This window comes from Phaseolus vulgaris, chromosome 6 (genome assembly GCF_051622355.1).
Source record: "Phaseolus vulgaris cultivar YP4 chromosome 6, ASM5162235v1, whole genome shotgun sequence".
NCBI lineage: Eukaryota > Viridiplantae > Streptophyta > Magnoliopsida > Fabales > Fabaceae > Phaseolus > Phaseolus vulgaris.
The window spans coordinates 37,234,025-37,255,223 of record NC_143503.1 but is presented as its reverse complement, the minus strand read 5'-3'; the positions used below and the strand labels follow the sequence as shown (position 1 = coordinate 37,255,223).

General features: G+C 32.4%; 4 protein-coding genes across 6 annotated transcripts; 2 read left to right on the top strand and 2 right to left on the bottom strand.

The window, feature by feature from the left end:
- Window positions 1–377: 377 nt before the first annotated feature.
- LOC137832862 (plant/protein, putative (DUF3411)) lies at window positions 378–5,363 on the bottom strand. Its single transcript, XM_068641229.1, has 8 exons — window positions 4,745–5,363; window positions 2,657–2,821; window positions 2,446–2,538; window positions 2,250–2,365; window positions 1,774–1,872; window positions 1,377–1,682; window positions 1,070–1,234; window positions 378–931 (listed from the first exon to the last, which is right to left on the bottom strand). The coding sequence occupies exons 1-8, from the start codon at window positions 5,081–5,083 to the stop codon at window positions 646–648; spliced, it is 1,569 nt and encodes a 522-aa protein (XP_068497330.1). The 5' UTR covers window positions 5,084–5,363; the 3' UTR covers window positions 378–645.
- A 4,959-nt stretch (window positions 5,364–10,322) lies between these two features.
- On the top strand, window positions 10,323–12,510 carry LOC137832861 (RING/U-box superfamily protein). Of its 2 annotated transcripts, none has more exons than XM_068641228.2 (4): window positions 10,323–10,984; window positions 11,184–11,450; window positions 11,572–11,763; window positions 12,372–12,510. In XM_068641228.2, exons 1-4 carry the CDS (start codon window positions 10,405–10,407, stop codon window positions 12,407–12,409), a joined length of 1,077 nt encoding a protein of 358 aa, XP_068497329.1. In that variant the 5' UTR covers window positions 10,323–10,404; the 3' UTR covers window positions 12,410–12,510. The 2 variants fall into 2 exon arrangements, with proteins under 2 accessions (XP_068497329.1, XP_068497328.1); XM_068641227.2 differs by having other exon boundaries at window positions 10,325–10,984; window positions 11,130–11,450.
- Window positions 11,127–17,214, bottom strand: LOC137832860 (pentatricopeptide repeat-containing protein At3g49710). The gene has a single exon (XM_068641226.2). The coding sequence runs from the start codon at window positions 17,212–17,214 to the stop codon at window positions 15,046–15,048; it is 2,169 nt and encodes a 722-aa protein (XP_068497327.1). The 3' UTR covers window positions 11,127–15,045.
- Window positions 17,215–18,151: 937 nt separating this feature from the next.
- Window positions 18,152–21,112, top strand: LOC137832859 (HSP20-like chaperones superfamily protein). Of its 2 annotated transcripts, none has more exons than XM_068641224.2 (3): window positions 18,152–18,223; window positions 18,769–19,721; window positions 20,566–21,112. In XM_068641224.2, exons 2-3 carry the CDS (start codon window positions 18,797–18,799, stop codon window positions 20,796–20,798), a joined length of 1,158 nt encoding a protein of 385 aa, XP_068497325.2. In that variant the 5' UTR covers window positions 18,152–18,223; window positions 18,769–18,796; the 3' UTR covers window positions 20,799–21,112. The 2 variants fall into 2 exon arrangements, with proteins under 2 accessions (XP_068497325.2, XP_068497326.2); XM_068641225.2 differs by lacking the exon at window positions 18,152–18,223 and adding an exon at window positions 18,255–18,620.
- Window positions 21,113–21,199: the final 87 nt, after the last annotated feature.

The window sequence follows — 21,199 nt, the reverse complement described above, 5'->3', positions numbered from 1 at the left end:
ACAAACTAAATAGTGAAATGGGAGTGCACAAAGCTCTCAAATGAAATAAAAACGAATGAAATAAACCATATGGCTTTACTTAACCTTTTCGGAATGAAAATTGTCCATCACTTGCTTTTTCATCTTCACACTGCTCCGGAGAATGTTGGAACCAAATACAGTGGTACCCTCTTTTGTTTTTCTATTATTTCATATAATTACAATTTTAACTCCATTCCTGCATAGGAAAAGGTTTCCAATTCTACTTTCTAGATGTTTCTCGTACTTCTCATTTGACTTCCCTCGATGTACAATTTTATGACCATTTTTTTTCATGAGATCCAAGATTAGGAAGATTCTTCGGAGTTCAGAACCTACGATCGTGAAACTACAAGAGGTGAAAAAAAAAATACTAACTCTAATTTATTTAATGGATTCAAAATATAGAGTACAGAATCAGATAGCAAAACAGAAAGGATGAATATAAGAATTCCTAACAAAATTTAGGAGCAAAACCCTCACCAAATCCCAGTTAATGTAATAGAAAAATGTTGGTTCACTAATTACCCCCAGACTTAGTATGAAGCAGCCAGTGAACCGCCCAAGGATACTCCAGAAGTAACGAAGAGCAAAATTGGACAACCACTATGTTTATATCAGCACAAACTAAGCAGAACCTGCTGCAACCTTTTTCCGAACAACCCTTTTTCGCCGGGCTTTAGGAGCTGAAGATTCCGCACCTGCCCCGTCTGCATTCCTTTGTTTGATGCCCAGGAGCCCAAGCCCAGAAACAACTGCATTCTTTGATATAAACCATTTTGAGGATGGCGTTTCTACATTCTCAGAAGTCCTGTTGTACACTTTCAAGAGGTCATCCGACTGAGCCAGTGGATCTGCCTCAACTCCAAGCCATGCACGCTTAGAAGTCTCTCCTAATTGAACGTTCAAGACCCTGCATAAAATTTGGAATAAGTTTTCAAAAAACAGCTTCTAAAATACTTTCTTCCTCTACCATGATGTAACTTATGTTAAAACAAAATGGATTCAACATTATTGGTGAACAAATTATTCAGTAGAGAAAAAACCACACCTGAATGTTGTGCTGAAGAACAGGGCAACTCCAATAACATCAAAATGGGTCATCATTGCTCTATCAAACCCACCTAACAGTTGATATCTAAGGTTAGCATAAATTCCGAGAAAAGCACCGTAACCAAGCGCATTACTGCTCACACTTGGGACTGTCACAGATAATCTGCAGGCGCAACATATGCAAGGATAAAATTAATACTTAGCACTCGTAATTTGACCAATCGTGGGTAAAACTCAAGGATTATTAAAAAATTAAATGAATTTGAATGCTATTAAAAATAAGGTTGGGTTTCAACCCTGCACACCTTCCCTCCTTTTTACTGGCCAAAGTGTTTGACACTGCACCTTGTACTGCACCAGCACTCAAACCAACCATGCACAACTCAGCAGCCTTGAATAAAAAGCATTGGATTCTCTTTTGCAAGTCAAATTCCCTGAGTGGATAGCTCTTTTCAAATATATTGTTTGGAAGCTTCTGCAATGTATTTTGTAAATCAAACCGAAATGTGTTCCCATATGATCGACAAGGAGCAAGAGACCAAACAACTAGTGCATTGCATGCTGCTGCTGTCAGCACGTTCATAAGTGCAAGATCCCACTCCTGCTTTATCCTAGATTCAAATTGAAGTTAACAATTATTACTCTAATTCATCATCAAGAATACCAGAAACACTTCCAAACCATTTTGAATGCATAACACACCTATGTTTCCGATTCTTTATCTCCCACCACAATGAGCAACCTACTGTTGCTACCTCCTCCAATACAAGCCTATACAAGAATGCAGGATCTGCAAGCAACCTGCACAATAAAAGATGAATATACGAGATAGCAGTGTATACAAAGATACACTCCAAAACGAAAACTAAAAGTTAAATAGATTTGATGGGAACAAGGAGGGAATGGGAAAAAACCTTAGTTCTAGTCTAGGAGCAAAAGTATTCCTCCAACTCACAAATTCATTGTCTAAAATAAGATAATAATTGGGGCCAACACTACTGCAAATTAAACTCTAGCTAATAACCTGAATTAAAATAGGACCCCTACAGATAAGGTCAAATTAAAATCCTAATGATTTCAGAAGAAAAAATATGGGGTTAAATGTGAGGCATTAGACCCAAAATGTTCTTATATTAGAATAAAATATTTCAAGACAACCAGGACATAATTGAATTTACCTGCCAATGAAAGACCTTGATAGTGTTTGAGGCAGTGTTCGGGAAATAAACCTACTGGTGGTCGGCCTCGCATTGATTGCGAGAAATTTTACCATTTGAGCTGAACTAACCAACCCCTAAACAACAAATTTCAGTCAGTATGCAGCCCAATGCTTAATAGACTAAACAAGTAAAAATAAACTGAAAATTATGGTACCATTTCATAAGCTTGTCGAAGCCCTGCAGGCAAATCCATCATAGTCCTTTGCCACTCATTTAACACAGCATCCACAAACTTTCGGTCAAATAGCTACAACAAAGACAGAATGAGTTAAATTTCTTAAGGAAACATCAAATGAAAGCCATGAAAAGTTGTATGCTTCTCAAAGAGGGAAAACCTATTATATAAAATGAACAATATTTCTAACCTCTTCAAAAAGTATTCGTCTCCTAAACAAGCCACCCTCATCTCCATCATCACCTTCATCAAAGTCATCAAAGTAATCATCATCATCACCATCATCATCCCCTCCGTCACCACCACCATGATTGATTTTCTTTCCAATATCTCCACCACCTCCCCCAATGTCTAGCTGCAAACAAAAGGGAAAAAATGAATTTCCAAATACTAAAAACAATAAATTTCATTCCACTAAGTGAAGTCAGCTACATGGACTACACAATACCATTGGTCTCAGTCTAAAATTAATTTTTTGAGAGTATTCTTCAATTTACAGCTATTAAACTTGCTAATGAAAACATTTAAAAAGTACTCATGTAATCCAAGTCACCACCCACCACCAAGTACATACATAGGTCATGCAGACAATACTGAAAATTTAGATACAAACCAAACAGTAAGATTAAACTAAATATCATCATTTTAAGCATTCATAATTAACAACATTAAAGGAATCCTTCATAGCGTCACCTATTGACCAGTCTGGTCCTGTATGTATAGACTTTAATTACAAGTTAATAAATTAAGGAGATAACGTAGAAGGAAGAATGGAGACATTTATCTCTATAGAACTTCTGGTCAGAAGATTGCACACCTGAAATTAAAATATTAATTGGAGATGCAAAGGGAGGGGCTTAGAACGAAAGATTGAAACTTAAAAATTAGCTAAGAATGAAGAAACAAGACTAATGTTAGTGCGATTTTATAGCTGACATAATTATGAAAAAATAGCTCTCGTGAAGCTTCTATTGATAACGTCTGGGAGTAAATGATTCAATAAGGGTAGCTATTGAGCCATAACCGCATTGTTCATGGTAGTCAGAATCGAGCTTCAACTCAGACAAGCACACAATTCAGCAAATCTACTGTGGCTGGGCAAGTACATCTATGGACAGAATTGGAAATTTTCAAACTCCGAAGAAGCATTGTACAAGGGCATTAAGTTGTGGAATCGTGCATTTTGTTTTCTCTTTAAGGGCTTCTAAAAGCTTCAGCCCATAAAATCAATCCCCAAATCCCAAATAATGAAAACGCATCCTATCTACGTGTTTTCAACTTCACACAAACGTTCCCCATACTCTGTTGCAGAAACCACCACAACCAGAGCTCCCCTCCATTGCATCAGAGCTCTTCTGGTCCATAAGCAACGCCTCTCTCTGATTTTGTGCAGTTTTCTCTCCCTATTTGTGTAAGATACTGCTCTGTTTAAGATGTTAAGTGGTTCTGGAGTTGCAACCTGCCTGTCTCATATTAAATTTGACGATGATAGCTACTCCATTGTCTGATGTTCTCGTCATGTCTTTTGTATAAGGAGTAGGAACTAAAAACTAATGCAGTATTATAAGATGTTTTGTTTCATTGTTTGTCATGAATTCTATATCAGGGGGCTTAGTTATTGACTTTCTTATGCTTATAAATCTATAATTATGAATTTAAGCTCAACTAAGTATTTTATGTGTTAGAATGGTTTTCTCTCTCTTATTCTACTATGTTAGATTCATGAATAGGAATTTACATGCAAATGCCTAAATATTAATATTATAAATCTTGTCCACGACCATGATTTTGTTCAAGTATTTGCAACTACAGTAGTGGCCGCATTTGCCCATGCTTTCCAACACTGTCAATGAACACAATGAAACCGCATCCACGATTGAATTAAAACCCTGGTTATCGGTAATCCTTTATGGCACAATGTTATTATCGCATAAAAGTTTAATCCAATCTCAACTTAGACTTAAGAATGGTCCACAACACCTTCAATCCTCTCAATTAACACGCTAGCATATATCTTAGTTCTTCAGCCACAATTTCCACAATAGGGAAATGGTAAACACTGTTAGAAAACTAACAAAAAAAATAAAAATAAACCAATGATACTTATACTGATAGCCCCGAAACAAGCACGGGAACACGTTATTTCTCATGCAGCTGATTGTACTGTAAACACGGAAAAGCCATAACTAGAGTATTCACCGGTTCACTTTCCGCGAGAACGACAAATTTTAGAAGAAAACCCTAATTTAGTGACTAGAAATAGAGAGAGAGGAGTTACCTCGGGGCTGGACACGGTTTCCTTTTGCGATAAATCGAGTTTGGATTTCTCCAAGGTAACGGCGCCGAGCGAGCCGTACTGGCCGCCCTTCATAGAGAGAGGCTCGGAAGCGACGGGCGCGACGGGCGCGTTGAGGCAACGCTCCAAATGAGTGGTGAAGTCGGTTTCGACGTGGGCGGTGATTTTGAGGCCGGAGACATTCCTGATGTCGGAGGATGAAGAGGATCGGAGGAGGAGAGGGCGGTGCGTGTGGCAGAGCGTGGGAAGCATGGGAATGGGGTTAGGGGAGGATTTGGCCCCGACATGGTTAATCTTGAATTGAGAGAGTGCAGGAAGCATGTTTGTGTGGAGAGAGATGGAAGAATGACCTAAAAGTGAGGAACAACAACTTCTACCAACAAATTGTTCTTCTCATGACTTTGATCGAAGCGATTGAAGAAGAAGATGAAGATGATGATGAAGAAGATGAAAAATGAAGAATGAAGAGAAGAGCACAACCCAATCCGAAACCCAATTCTTATTTGTAAACCCACTGAGTTCACTCGTCTTCACTCGGCGCCTTCACCTTCCTTTAACCATTCTCCACAACCACAAATTTTTCTCACCCTTCAAAATCCCTATTAACTCCAATTTTAAAACTAAATTTTTATAACTATATTATGACAATAATTAAATTACTTTAAAACATATTTTATTTTATTGGAAATATTCAATACTTTTTTTATTTTTACTCAATTCAATTCCAAACTAGTTGTCATAATTTCTTGTTTATGTTTTCAATCTAATTTTATTTTACAAATTAAAATAACTTTTTTTTAGGTTAAACATTTTTATATGCTAAATTATTTATTTTAATTTATTTATTTTTCTCAGATTATATAAGTTATTTTTAAGTTATAAAAAAATTAAAGCAGGGTAAGTTTTTATAAAACTATGTCATATCAAATAAATTATTTTTTAAATATATATATATATATATATATATTTATATATATGTCATGTTTGAATTAACATATGTTTACAATCATCAATTATTTTAATGTATAGTTATTTTGTAAAAGACAAAAATGGTTCTATTATTCATTTTTTTTTTCAAAAATCAAACAATTTTTATTTTTAATTTATTCTATTTATACCATTATATAAAAAATAATTGTATCATTTAATAAATATAAATATATTTTATTTATTTAATAAAAAAATAATTTAACAACTATTCTCAATTAAAAATAACCACAAAATAATATTTCAACACTATTTTTACAAATTATATAGAAAAATTTAGTTTTTTTAATATCGTTCTTACCAAATTATATTTTTAACATTAAATTAATTTAATGTAATAAAAATATAAATACATATATAATAATTATGTTGAATGCCATTAATTTTTTTCTAAATTAATTAATATATACGTAACCAAACATAATTGTTTTAACTGAACTAATTAATACTTTTTAAACAAATATAATTTAGTGTAGTTTTAATGTAAGTATAAATGTTTTGTAATATTTTTTAACATTTTATTTTATTTTCAAGAAAATATAATTTACTTTGTATACTTTATAACATTATAATTATATTTTAAATAAACATAACAATATACACTTATAATTTACTATATTGGCATCGACAGAATTTTTTTTGGGCATCTACAGTTCTTTAGACACAAAATTTTATAAATAATATAAATAAAATTTTAATAATTTTAAAAAATTCTATTATTAAAATATAAATTCTAGTAAAACTAAAACCCTAAACTAATAAAAATAAATTACTATTAAGAAATGTCTTGAATTTGAGTTGAAAGAAAGATCATCATTTATTCAAATTCTTTGTAAAAATTAATTATTAATAAATATTTGTATTTACTCTAGGATGACTACTAAAAGTAACATACTCATTTAAATTTGATTCTGACATAAATGATTAATACAGTGTTATCTATTAATTTTTATATTTATATTTGATGTTTAATAGTTTTAATTAAATAATCATTTTTAAGTTTTTAATTATATAACTTAAGTGATATTTATTACAAGAATAAAAAAAATCATGGTTAAAATAGGTAATAATATTCAGAAATAAAGATTATTAAACTTAATTTTTTGTTGCTTTACATATATATTTAAAAGTAGTTTAAAAAACTTATCTGTCTTAATTAAAAATATTTTGTATATTGAATAGTTTTATATAGTTTAGAAGATGAGACTATGAATAATTTATTTTATTTTATTTTTCTCAATCTCCTACATATCTTTTAAAGAAAAAAAATCATAAATAGTATTTTTATTATTAATTTTTTTCATTGTATTATTTTATGAATCTCCTCAATGGCTTTATTGCACACTATATATTAGACAAAATCATGGAATTCCTTTCACTATTGGAAAACATGAAATTTATACGGAGAGCATCTACATATATTTTTTAACTATTTTATATTTATTCACTTAAATATTTTTAATTTTAATTGTGCTCTTTTGTTTTGTAATTTTGATTTTGATTAGTTGTTAAAGGAATTGATTGAGAGATTAAATTGCACAAAAACTATAAGCATTGACGAACATATAGAAAATGATAGAAAAGATTTTTGTTTTGACTTACAACTATTTCAAATTTGATGATTTAAGTTTTTCTACATAAGAATAATACATAAAACATATTTTGTGAAGACTTAAGTTACCTATTTTAATCAAATTTAAAGAAAAAACATAAAGAATTTGTGTGAGTGTTTAAATTTTCTATTTTTTTCTCATTTCCCAGGAGGCACGAAACTCTAGACAAAGTTGATGCATGTGAATAGCAATTATAAGGAAATTGTGAGGAAATAGAAATCAGAAAATTTTAAAAAATGGGATAATAAATTGTATAAAAATCTTCAATAGTACAATTGAATATATAATGGTGAATTTATTGGAAATTTCATCTAACTAGTTTTTTTTTTTATTATTCTGATTGAAGTTCGTAATGGTTGATTTACATGAAATCTATAAAAAAAGTATTAGGTCGATACTAATAGTTTTAGTTTTTTTTTTTTATTCTGATTGAAGTTTATAACGGTTGATTTGCATTTGCATGAAATCTATCAGAAAAAAGTATTAGGTCAGATACTGATAGCTTTAGATTATTGTTTTGCTTTAATATTTTTCGTGTGAGTAACTTTAGACTCATGTTTGTATAAATGTTGAAGTATCTTTGAAATATTCTAATAATTTATTATTTTTTACAGATAATTTTTTTTAGTGATTATTCATTAAAATATTTTTTTAATGAGTACGTATAAAAAAAAAACTATCTATTTATTGAAATTTAATGCAATTAAATCTATTATCATATAATATTTTTTTGTTATTAATTAAGGTTTGCTATTGTTTATCTATTATACTTCATACTTTTTTTATCGGCATATTATACTTCATACTTGTTTTGATAATCTAATCACGTAATTTTCTTTATTCAATTAAAATTTTGAAAAATTGATTTTATTGTAATATGAAGTGAACACATGAGACTCTTTCATATTCTTAGATAGAGTAAAAGGAAGTGGGTATCATTAAAACCCTTTTTTTCTTATAGAAAAAAACTTCATTGCAGTAATTCAATAATTGATTTATAATGAAATAAATAAAAAAAACCTTTCTCTCACTGAGATTAAGATTGATATTAAAATGTTTTTGTAGGTTAATAATTACTAGATCTTAAAAGATATTGTAAAGTATAATGAAATTAAATCCAACTATTACATTTATCTAAATTGAACCATTTTTATCCACATACCAAATATTCAATAAACTTCGTAAATTAAAATCTATTACCCTTCATATTTATTTTACATACAATTTTCTTTAATATTTTTTATTATATTATTATTTAAAAATTTAGTTAGGATTTTTCATCCACTTATGTCTAATAAGTCATGACTACGACATCACTATTAATTCAAAATCTTAAAACAATAAATTTATAATTTTTCTTCATTATATATTAATTGTTCATCTTATTTTTTCCGTTGAACCAATCTCACACACATAAAAATCATAATATTAACTAAAATTATAATGAATCTCACGTTTTTATTATTGTTAACAAGATCAAATACAAATATGTAGTTTTTGTTTTTTACACCCCATAGAGGTGTGTAAAGAAAATACCTATATTTGAAATCTTCTAAATTTGGTGAATTTTCTAGCAAGACATTATATAACTTAATTGATAAGAATTTTATTAGATTAATATATATATATATTATATATAAAAGTAGAAGAAATTTACATTATACTTTTTTTTTAGAAAAAAATGACTTTAAAATTATATAATCCGAAAATTTATATTTTAAATAAAAAATGACAAATTGAGCAATTAAAAAATAATATTTAATAAAAAAATTCAAATTTTACATTCTAAAAGCTTTTTTCTTATAAAAAAACAATAAAATGGAGTTTTTCGTATTTATACTAAAAACGAGGATGAAAAAATAAATTCTCCATTAAACATACGTTTACTGGGCACAGTTCATTGAAAGCCTTGGAAACTTAATAAGTCTACAGTCAAATCTTAAATTCTTAATATTATATATTTTTAAACAAAATAAATAAATAAATAATAATAATAAAATAATAAAAATAAAATAATATATATATTTCAATCTCTTCCATACTTGAGCAGCCTTTTATTCTAATAACTTGGTTTTAAATGCATTTGAAGATAGGATTGTATAGGTTTAAATAAGGTAAATAATTATTCTTTATTCTTCACCTTTTAATATTTAACAATTAAAAATAAATCAACATATTTTATTATTTTCTTGATTATATTAATCCACCTATTTTACTTTAATTATTTGTTTTATTTTGTTTCTCCCAATTCCCTCCTCTATACAAATGAACCACTCAACAGAAGTAATTAAGTTAAGGTTTTTTTTTTATACTTTTTTAAGTTTAAAAGACAACTTTAAAACTAAAGATAAAACAAAAGTTTTTAAAGTTAAAAGTAAAGTTATTTGATATAAAATGTTATTTTTTACCAATAAAGTTCTCATATAATTATCAAATCAATAAGATCAAAATAACTACTATTTGTATATTCTTACATCTTTAGATTAATTTAGTGTGAAGAATAAAACTTAAAAAAACTTCTAAAACCCCATCTAAAATTTTATTTCATCAAAAAATTTCTTAAAAAAAACACTTAAAAAACTAAAACAAGTTAAATCAAATACTTCCTTATTATTTTGCATCTAATCTAGGCTTGCTACTAAACATCCATGAAGAAAGAATATTGTATCAAAGAAGAGAAGTAATATATTGACAAAACGAAAAGAAATAATATATTGACAACTTGTACCGATCTATAACCTTATTTTTTTTCTAAAATTCTAATTTTCTTATTTTTTTTAAATTCTAATTTTTTTTTGCATGAAGCGACAAAAATAAATTTTCTTCATATCATGAATCAGAGGCTATATAATAGAGCAGATTGTCAATATAATAGAGTAGATTGTGAATGTATCATTAGTGATATACAAACCTACAAAGAAAAAAAGTCCTCTATGTAAAACTTGCAATTATGATTCAAGCATCCTTTGCCTTGTGCAAGGGAGAAACAGTTTAGCAAGAAAAGCAAGCAGGAGTGCATGACATTAACCAAAGCAGATATCAATGGCAACAAAAGCAAAGGAATCCTTTTCTTGTGCCTCCAATCCTAGGCCATTCCTCTTCATCACGCACCCCTTTTTCATATCAAAACCATATAATACTTCCACCTTCTTCTGTCATAAAAACCTCGCTTCTTCCTCAAAACACACCAACCTTTTCACCCCAACACAGACACAATCCATGTCTCTAACAGGTCGTTCTCGTGTTGTTGTGAATGGGGTTAGAAGAACCAGAACTTTTCACTATTTCTGGTGCCTATATTGCCAAAGAACCGTGAGGTTACCCTTCACAAACAGTGATGGTTCCATATGCCCCTATTGCTTCCACCATCTGCGTTATGAGCTTGATATCTCAAGGCCAAGGCTTCTCATGAACGTGCCAAATAACCTGCAACCTTCACCAGCTACTCAGCTTTTGGATAGCTTGGCCCTTGTTCTTGATCCACCTCTAAGGAGGCAGAACAACAACCATTTCAACACAACCACACAATGGGAAACAGAGAATGAACATGGTTCAGATCACCATGCTTGGATTACACTTCGTTTTCCAAGGCCAACTCGTGCAGATAGGCCTATTTTTTCAGGTAATAACATGTTAGTATTTTAATATTTTTTTATATCATTTAATTCTAAACTTATATTTTATTATATATATTTGTTTTCACATCACGAGAGTTTGTATATAATTGTAAAAGTTGTAAAATTATCATTTTTGTATTTCTTCACCAGAAAACTTGGTTCCTCAGACCTCTGACATTGACACCCTTTTTGAGAATACATTAGATGATGACTTCATTAATGGGGTGATTGAGAACAGTAATAGAACAAGGCCACCTCCAGCAGCATCTTCTGCCATTTCTGCATTGCCAGTGGTGAAACTGACACAAGCCCATTTGGCAAGTGACCCCAATTGCCCTGTTTGCAAAGATGAGTTTGAGGTTGAGATGGAAGCCAGAGAGTTGCCATGCAAGCATTTCTACCATTCTGACTGCATCATCCCTTGGCTGCGCATGCACAACACTTGCCCTGTGTGCCGCTACGAGCTGCAAGGTGTGTTTTTTTTTATCACTAAAAAACGAATGAATAAATAAGAGTTATTTGAGATATACTTCAACCCTGTTACAAAAGAGTTATCTGAAACTCTTATCCTCTAACTTCCTTACAATATCAGGTGTGGTTACTCCTGATGCTAATTACAGTTTCCAAAGAGATGAGAATGACCTGAGTTTTGCGTTTGAGGAGATCTCAAACAGCTTGAGCTGGGTTTGGAACCACTTGTTTTCATTCTCGCCTATCCGTTCAGTCCTAGATTGGACACGCTCCTACTTTGATTTCCATGAAAATCGTCTTCGTGGTCGTGAAGGTAATGCCAAAATCATAATTTTTGCTTTTTTTTTTCACCATATTTTTTTTATCAACAAGAAATTAAAAAATAAATAAATGTGATCCCAGGAAAACAAACTCTCCAAGCAAACAAAACTCATGAAAAGATGCCTACTACTTACACAAAACCGCACACATTGCTAGCTAAAAACCAACCCCGGAAAACCACCACATAAACTAGCTAGCACCCGTCAAAACCAGCCCGACCCACCTAAAATTCAGCTAGAATTTCTAATCGAAAGAATACATATTAGGGATTCTAGACACCAATCAGAGAAGGAGAAATCCACTAGAGATACTTTGGCTGAAATTCAAGACCACATCTTTAGTTGAACCATGGAGAAAATTTCAGAATTAGCAATCACACCATCTTTAGAAATGTAGGTATTCCTATGTCTCATAACTAATCATCATCATGCAGCTAAAAAGGTATTTTGTCGTACAATAAATTATTACATGACTCAAGATTAGGCAGTTCTAGTAATTTCAGTGTGACACATAAGCTACGTAATGTTAGATCATATAAAAATTTCTTGATACCTTTAAGTTGCAAGTTTAAAGGCTGACCAAGGTGTTAGGAACCTGCAGGTAGGTCTTGGTGGCGATCATTGTTCATTATAGAGTGAGATCTCTGGAACTGAAACCTGGTTTATCATATCAGAATTATGGCAGTTGGTTAATTTTAAGCAGGTAATTAATGGTGCCGAGCACCTCATTTTCAAGGATGGAATTAATACAGAAGATCTTGAAAGCTGTTTCTGGTGCAACTGCCCACAAGTTATATTGAAAAAACATTGATCTTCACTAGTTTCCTGATTTTTATTTATTCTTTACTCTCTCTTAATCTATATACATTTTCTTTCAATATGAATGTTTGCGGTAATTTCTCTGCTAATTTTCAGTAGTCTTGCTTTGGGGCATTTTAAGGTGCAAATTATTGATTTCATTGTGTGCGGATACAAAATAAAAGGCAAAGAAAATGTAGCCAAACCAGAAAAGCCATTTGGTTTAGAAAGAAAAAAAAAATCAGTTATATAATTTGTGGTATGCATTTAAGAACCCACCACACTGCACATACCTAATAAATATTTATAAGATTCTTGTGTCTGATATGGTATATGATAAAAAAAAAGATTATTAATGCACATAACATTATAACCCTACACATTTTTTAGGTTGCTTTGATTTTCTGCTGGACATTATTTGCTTGTAAAATGTATTTATTTTATCAGCAAACATACTGTAAAGTAAATCTTTATGTAAGTGAAGCATTATTAAATTCTAAAGATGAAAAAAGAGAACTAGACAACATAAGTAGTTGAGTAGTGGTAACTGAATAAGGGAAAGTTGATGTCTCTAGTGAAGTGTGAAGAGAATGGTAGGATTGGATGTGTTTTTATTATCGATAGTTATGAAAGTGAACTTGCTCTATTGCAGTATATCAGGCTTTGTCTTGTGGTTTCTCGATCTTCCTTTTGTATTGTATTTTTGTGTGTATACGAATGGTTTTAACCAAGTCAAATTCATTGTGTTGTCTATTTAGTCAGTTTCACCTTATTATTGTATGAATTTGGCGATGAGGAGTATTATTTTCATGTTTTGTTAGAATCCCTGACTCATTTGTCCGGTATCATGAAAAAAAAAACCTTGCTCCTTTAAGTAACTTGTTTTTTAAGTCACATGTGGCTTCATCTGAAAGAGATGAATTACCTTCATCATCTGCAACTGGTGATTTGACTTCTACATGTTCAACTAGTTTCTCTTTCTTTAATGGGAGAGAACATGAAAGTGGATTTGGAAATGGTTGGACAATATTCTCCTTGCTTCCAATGTTGTGAGTATTAGTATATTCCCTTGAATGTTCTATTAAGTTTAAGCCTCTAAACTCTAGGAGTGTGTACATCATTTTAGGTTCTTTATGTTACTTTTTCTAGTTTTACTTGCTGATCTTTTTGTTTTGCAGATTTATATGAATTTGATAAGATGGTTTTCTATTCACTAATTGTTTGTACATATTTTATATTGCACAACTTGCAACCAAAGGCAAATTATTATTTTGGGGAATTTGCTACTAAGAATTTGAATACATGTTCTAAATGTCTTAGAGTCTTTGACTTTGCTCCAATTCATATACACCACACAAAAATGAGAGGTTAGTGGTCTCCCACCCAAAAGGTTCCGATTCAATCCAACAACAAAATATAATAAAGAGGAATTCCTTCAACACCTAACTAATCTTAATGAGAGTGTGAGTTGGCTTGTACAAAAGTTCTTATTCAACTGCCCAAAAATCTATAAGATAAGCCAATACAATATAAAAGTGCCCAAAACAAATACATGGATATATAAACCTGTTTATCAAGATACAAAATACCTGGTAGACGCTTGATTCCGGCTGGCTGATACCAAACCTCCTCACTTATCTCCAAGTAGCAGTGAAATTCTGATGTGCACTTGTCCAGAAAATCTGCTGCCGAACTTCAATGGTGCAACATCTTCACCTTGGTTCACAATGTTGTTATTTTTATTGTCAAGTAGACTCATGGTCAAATCTTTCAAGAAGGTACCATATTTAGAACTTGTAGATTTTTTTGCAAATTTTAGTTTCTCTTGTAAAATTAACATGCTATTGAGAATCACAAGTAAAAAGGTCCCAACATCAGTTAACACAGCAAGCCAAACAATCCCCAAATGTCAAACAATTTGTGTGTTCTGTATGTCAACAGATAAATAGTCTCATTGACAAAGGAAAACTTTGAAGACTTGCCACATATATTCCTTTCTGCATGTTGCATGTTAACATCAGACACCTTTTGGTGAGTTTGAATTTATTATTTGAAGTTTGTTTTATTCGAGATTGCTAGATCTTAAATTTCTGGGTAAATTATTATTCTTTAAATTCATTTGGTCCCACTATGAAAAGTTTCAGTGGATCTAGCAGATTCTTACAGTTTATTTTATCTCTGCAATTATTATTTTTTCTGCAATAAATAATGGTGATGGTGCCATCTCTCTGTATTTCCAAATTAATTGTTTGGTTCTCCTCCCGTGTCCACAGTTGCGACAATATAATATATAAATTCATATCTCCATATTCTACATTTTGGAGATTACACGTGTTTATATCAGTGTCGTATCCAGTATATGTGTCAATATCCTTGTTTGCTAAATAGGTGTTTACCCAAACTTGACTCAGGTGTGTAATTAGTAAGGTAGTAGTATAACCTTTTCCCACTAAAAAAGAAATATTGATTGTTTTTCATCACCAATAGTCCCTGCAGGAACATTGTCCTTCCTTAAAGCAATGAAATCTGTGAGTATCTCTAACAGTGATTTCCCTGCCAGTGATGGCTGAAATATGTTTGATGGCATTGTGACAATCACCACAAATTCTTAGGTTCTTCACAATCAATATAGGTACTCCTTCTTCAGTGGAGATCAGGCCAAATGCAACTGCCAGCTTCTCACTGTGATTTAATAACCTTCTTTCTTTCTCATTTCTCTCTAGCTCTTCACTTTTCACCAATGCCCATCTTATATCTGGTACATACCCTGCTTCCTTCATTTTCCTTAACAATTTCTCCATGTACACATGAATCTCTTTTATCATTGGATGTGAAGTGTCTTCAGCCACAAAGACATGCACCTTCTTATCTATCTCTATCCAACTACAACCCGGTTTCTTCTTCACTCCTCTTCCCCTCATCATCCTTTTAATGTTTGCAGCCTCGTCCCATCTGGAAGCACTGGCATACATATTTGAAAGCATTACATATGGAGCAGCATTATAAGGTTCCAGCCGGAGGAACTCATTGGCTGCTTTCACTGCTAGGTCCACATTTCCATGCTTCTTACACGCACCAAGCAAAGAAGCCCATTCAATAGAACCAGGATTAAATGGCATTGTTTCAATAATCCTCTCAGCCTCCCTGAGTTTGCCAGCCCGACCCAAAAGATCTATCATGCAGGAAAAATGTTCTTCTTCTGGTTCAATCCCAAACTTTTCTTTCATCATATTAAAATATTTCTGACCCTCTTCAACTTTTCCTGTGTGTGCACATGCAGAAAGAACAGATATGAAGGTTATGCTGTTAGGAGCAATATCTTTCTGCAGCATCAGTTCAAAAAGCCTGAGCGATTCAACTTCAACACCATGCTGTGCATAGCCTGCTATCATTGAGTTCAAAGACACCGTGTTATGTTCTCTCATTGTATCAAACACCTTTCTTGCATCATGAACATTCCCACATCTGGAATACATAGCTACAAGAGCATTATTCACTGAAATGCGATTATAAGAAATGTCTGATTTTATAGCCAATGCATGAACCTGTTTTCCCACAGAAGGGGATGACAAATTAGAACAAACACTAGTCACACACACAAAACTACAATCATCCGGACGAAAATCCTTGCGCTGCATCTCCTTGAAACACCAAAGGCCATCTTCAGACAAGTCTTCATACTGTGAAAACCCAGATATCATCGTGTTCCAAAGAACCAAATCAGGTGCATGAATCTCCTCAAACACCTTCCTACATTCCACCATGCCAGCAGCACACTTAGAATACAAATCAATCAACCCACTCCCAACATGTGAATTCCCATTGAACCCAGTCTTAACCATCATTCCATGAAACTGCATACCCCCAACCAAATCCTTAACACAGGTAAATGCAGTCAAAACACTGGCCATGGTAAACATATCAACCTTCAAATCCTTCCTAACCATCTCAATAAACAATTCCACCGCCTCCACCCCCTCCCGGTGCTGCCCACATGCCACAATCATTGCATTCCACGAAACCTCATCCCTGACCCCACCCTCCCCCATCTCCCTAAACACCCTCTTCCCCTCATTAAAAAACCCCTTCCTACTATAACAAGCGAGCAGTGCATTATTCACCGAAGCATAACAATCATACCCACACATCACCACAAAGCAGTGCAGCTGCCGAAGCAATACAACATCATCACCACAGGCGGTGATCACGCCAGACAGCGTGAACCCGTCAAGGCCCAATCCGAGCTCTCTAACTTCCTCAAAGAGCCTCAACACTGGCCCACACTCACCCCTATCAGCATAGGCCGCTATCAGGGTGTTGTAAGAGACCAAGTCTGGTTGGGGAGTTTCATCAAACAGCTGGTGGGCAAGGTGAACAAGGGAGTGTTTAGCATAAGCATTGATGAGGGTGTTGTAAGAGAAAACATTGGGGTGTTGAGTGAGGTGGAAGGAGATTTGGGCACTGTGGAGGGAACCACATTTGGAGTAGAGGAGGGTGAAGTGATTGGAGAGGTAGGTGGAGGGTGGGATGAGACACTTGAAGTAAAGGGCATGGAGGGTTTTGCCTGTAATCAGATCTCTTTGGGCTATACAAGTTTTGAGAAGGTTGCGGAAGGTTTGAACTTGAAAGGGGTACATGCATTGCATGGGAATTTGAGGTGTGGTTGACGCCGTCGTGGCGCCGCAGCGGTGCAGGTGCAGGTGAAACCGGTTGAGTGGATGATGAAGTTCTTTTTTCTGTTTTTTAGTATTGGTATGTATGAATAAGGGATGAATTGAATAGAAGAAAGAGAAAGTTACTGTGAAAGTTTTTAATTTTTATAGTTTTCTATATAAAAGTTTACTATTAATTTATAAATCTAAATGATTTTCTTAATTAAAATTATTTCTTATATAAAAGTCACAACTACAATCCCACTTGTTACTGGAAATTGTTATGATTTGTTTATGTTGTAAATGTTTTAATTAGTTATACAAATTTGTTCACATTTATTAGTTATACAAATTTGTACACAAGTATTTAATTTCTTGTAACTCATTATTTCAACCCTAAGTTAGAATACATACAAAGGGTTAAATTAGAGTATAGGTATATCTTTCAATAAAATATTTCTTTTAATATTTCATTATAATATTTTGTTATGATAATTTTTCTTTGAAATAAAATTTAAAAAATATAAAGTATTTAGGATACTTTAGGATAAATGTTTTTAGAGTCATATTTTTTTTTCAAAAAGGTGTAGTGTGAATAAAAGATAGACAATATTTGTTAAGTATACTCTCCTTTTAAAAATACTTGGAGTTAAACATGCACTTAGATAATAAATGTACTATGTATTATACCAACAACCAAGTATTTGTAATGATTGTTGTTACTTATGTTTTAATAAGTATAAAAATTAATAAAATTCAATAAGAAGTTTAAGATTGAACAAAAGTTATAATTATAAGTATATGCACAATTCCAATATCCCTATAATTGATATATTTATATATAGTAAACAAATTGCTACTTTCTTAAAAATAGATATTTGTATTTAATATATTAATTATTTATAATTTAGGTATACACGTAATATGGTATAAAATCTGTATATATACAAGTCCAAGATTCATTCCGCGTTGCGCGGCGCACGAAAACCTGCTTCGTCTACTTGTAAGCTTTTGACACTTCTATGTCTTAGTTCTTATTTTTAAAGTTTTTTTTTTTGCATTTGATGATTAGGGTTTGTTTGAAGTTTTTTTTTTGCATTTGAAGATTAGGGTTTGTTGAAGATTGCTGTTAGTTATAGGCCTCACAGCGCTATTACTGTGACTGAGTGTACTGAGAAGAAACCTCATAGCAAACTCAAAACTGAAACTTTTTATCTTACTCTCTCACAAAACCCTAAATCTCTCTTCTAAAAAGATCATTATCCTCTTCACAAAATCCAATAACTGGATAAGACTCTCAAAGTTATGTGCCTTGAGAATGCCATTAAGAGGACCAACATTAGAAGACCCTCTAGTGTGACTAGGCTTTTATAATAGTCTTCAAAAGGATTGGCTAAAAAGTAAGATATTTTGAATCTATTCATACAAAACAGAGATATGTATTTGTTTGACCTGAATTTTTATTATCTTATTAGAAATTGCAAACTATACATATAATTTTAAATAAATATTGTGTATTGTTGTAAATTCTCTTTTTTGCTCTTTCAGGTGAGCTTGAATGTGAATCTGGGCACTCATGGATTCAAAAGGAAATCTTATTTACAAGAGAAGGTCCGCCAGTGTTAACCCAGTAGCAACTGACAGTGATAAGAAGTTTCTCGTTGATTTCATGATCAGTACTTATTTGGGACCTGATGTCATGTCTCATAATCCAAGATTTTCTGTTACCCAAAGACTAATGGTTGGATCCCCACCCTACACATTGAGTGATTTGGGACCTTCATATGTTACCATTTCTTTTTTGGAGAGATTGTATTACAATCTTCTCAGATATTCTTCTCCTGAACTTGTCTTGGATCTCAGTATGTTCCATATGTATCTAAAAGGAAAATTATTTTTGCCCTCTTCTGATTTTACGCTGGATGACAAGCAGTTCACCAGTTTTTTTCCTTTGGATCTTCATGAGCAGAAATGGTACCCTGATAGCTTCAGAATTGTGAGAGGGATTGTTGTAATTGATGATCCTCCTATGACATGCATCAAAGAGGAGGATTTAAATAGATTCAAGTCTTTAACTCGTGTCAGCACTCTCAAGTTAAACCTTAGTGAATATTTGAAAAATAAAGATGGTGACAACTGTGTGAACATAGGGCCAGAGAGTAGTCAAAATGGGAAATGTCAATCAGGAAAAATTCAACAAGGACACAAGAGAAAGGATATTGATGATGCACTGCCAATACCAGAGTTTTGCCCTATTTTCCCTACAAAACAAAATGTAAAGGTCGATTCTTCCAAGAACACATGCAAATCTGACGGGCCAACATTCATGCCCCTTCTATCTGTTCCTGATGCTGGAGTCGAGAATCAGGATTGCTCTCTTGTTTTAACAGGGACAGCCAGAAAAGGAAAATTTGGTCCATCTGTTGGTATGGTGGATCTTGGTATTGGTGCAAGGGCATATCTATTCCGAGTTTCCTTAGCTGGGGTACAAAAAGATTTGAGTAAGTTCCTCTCTTTTGGTTTATTCCAATTTTTCTGTTTTTTAAGGGTCTGTTTAAGTAAACATTTCTGAAGATTATTTTAAAGAAAATGAGAATAAGAAAAACCTGAAAGTTTTTCATAAGTGTTTGATTGTATTTTACTTAGAATAAGTTTTTAACTATAATAATGAATATAACATCAATCATAAAAAATAATGCAGAACTTGTACTGTTAGTTTGGTTTGGTTCTGATTTTATATTAAATTTAACTGTTCTGGGAATTATCTATAAGAAATCAAACCAAACTGGACTGCGAACATTTATGACTGAGATACAAAGATTTATCACTGAAATACAAAGTGGAAAAGCAATTATAGGACTAAGAAAACTGATGGAGGAGGAGAGTATTCGGTTAAAATTGTTTGAGAACTATGATTAAAAGAATGACATAGTGCATGAGGTAACAACACAATATACTCCTCAAGTCAATAGAATTGTTGAAAGAAGAAGTAAAATTGAGCTTGATGTGGTTAGAAGTATGATAGAACAAAAGGGATTTTAATGTTGTTGATGGTAACTTGTTTATGTGTAGAAAAACCTTTAATAAGTAAGAATATGAACTTCAATGCTGTGACATCTTTTAATATGGGGTTGGCAGCAGAAGTGTAAGACAATTTTCAATTGCAAGTGGCTTCAATTAGAATCTGCCTTCAATTCATTCTTGTCCAGTGGTTCCTTTTTCAGAAAATCCATCAATCTTCATCTAATGATAAATTCATAACTCCCTAACCTGCACTCATGTTTTTCATAAAGATTCTTTCTTGATTATTTATTTGATGGATTATATCATTTCACTTTGTAACAGGTCAGTTCAATTGTGATGTTGAAACTAATGGGAGGGTTCTGATCACTGGGGTGGTAAATGGTGGAAGAACTATAAAGAAACAATCACGTGTTTTTCATATGAAACTTCGGAGGTTATGCCCACCTGGGCCATTCACACTTTCATTCAATCTTCCAGGACCTATTGATCCAAGACTCTTCACAGCTAACTTCAGGGCTGATGGCCTTCTTGAAGGAATTGCAATCAAGCAGTAGTTAACTGGCAAGAGTTGGGAATCAAGCTTTTTTAAGCAATTCTAGAGTTTCCAAATGGCGAGAACCCAGATATGTCTTTTTTAGAGAATTGTTAATGACCTGATTTTGTTGGTAACTGTTAAGTACAATGTTCTAGTTTTTTTTGGTGTTCTTGGAATGATTTTGTTGGTAACTGTTAAGTACAATGTTCTAGTTTTTTTTGGTGTTCTTGGAATGATTTTGTTGGACTAGTTAGAAAGAGATCGCATACTGCCTCCTAATTATGGCCTGTTTGGTTAACTTTTGTTCTCTCATGTAGAGTTCTAGTTTTACTTTGATTTGATGACTGAAAATGTCTACTAAACTATGTATCATTAAATTGATTAAGTTAGTGTAGTAAATTATCGAAAAGATCATACTTA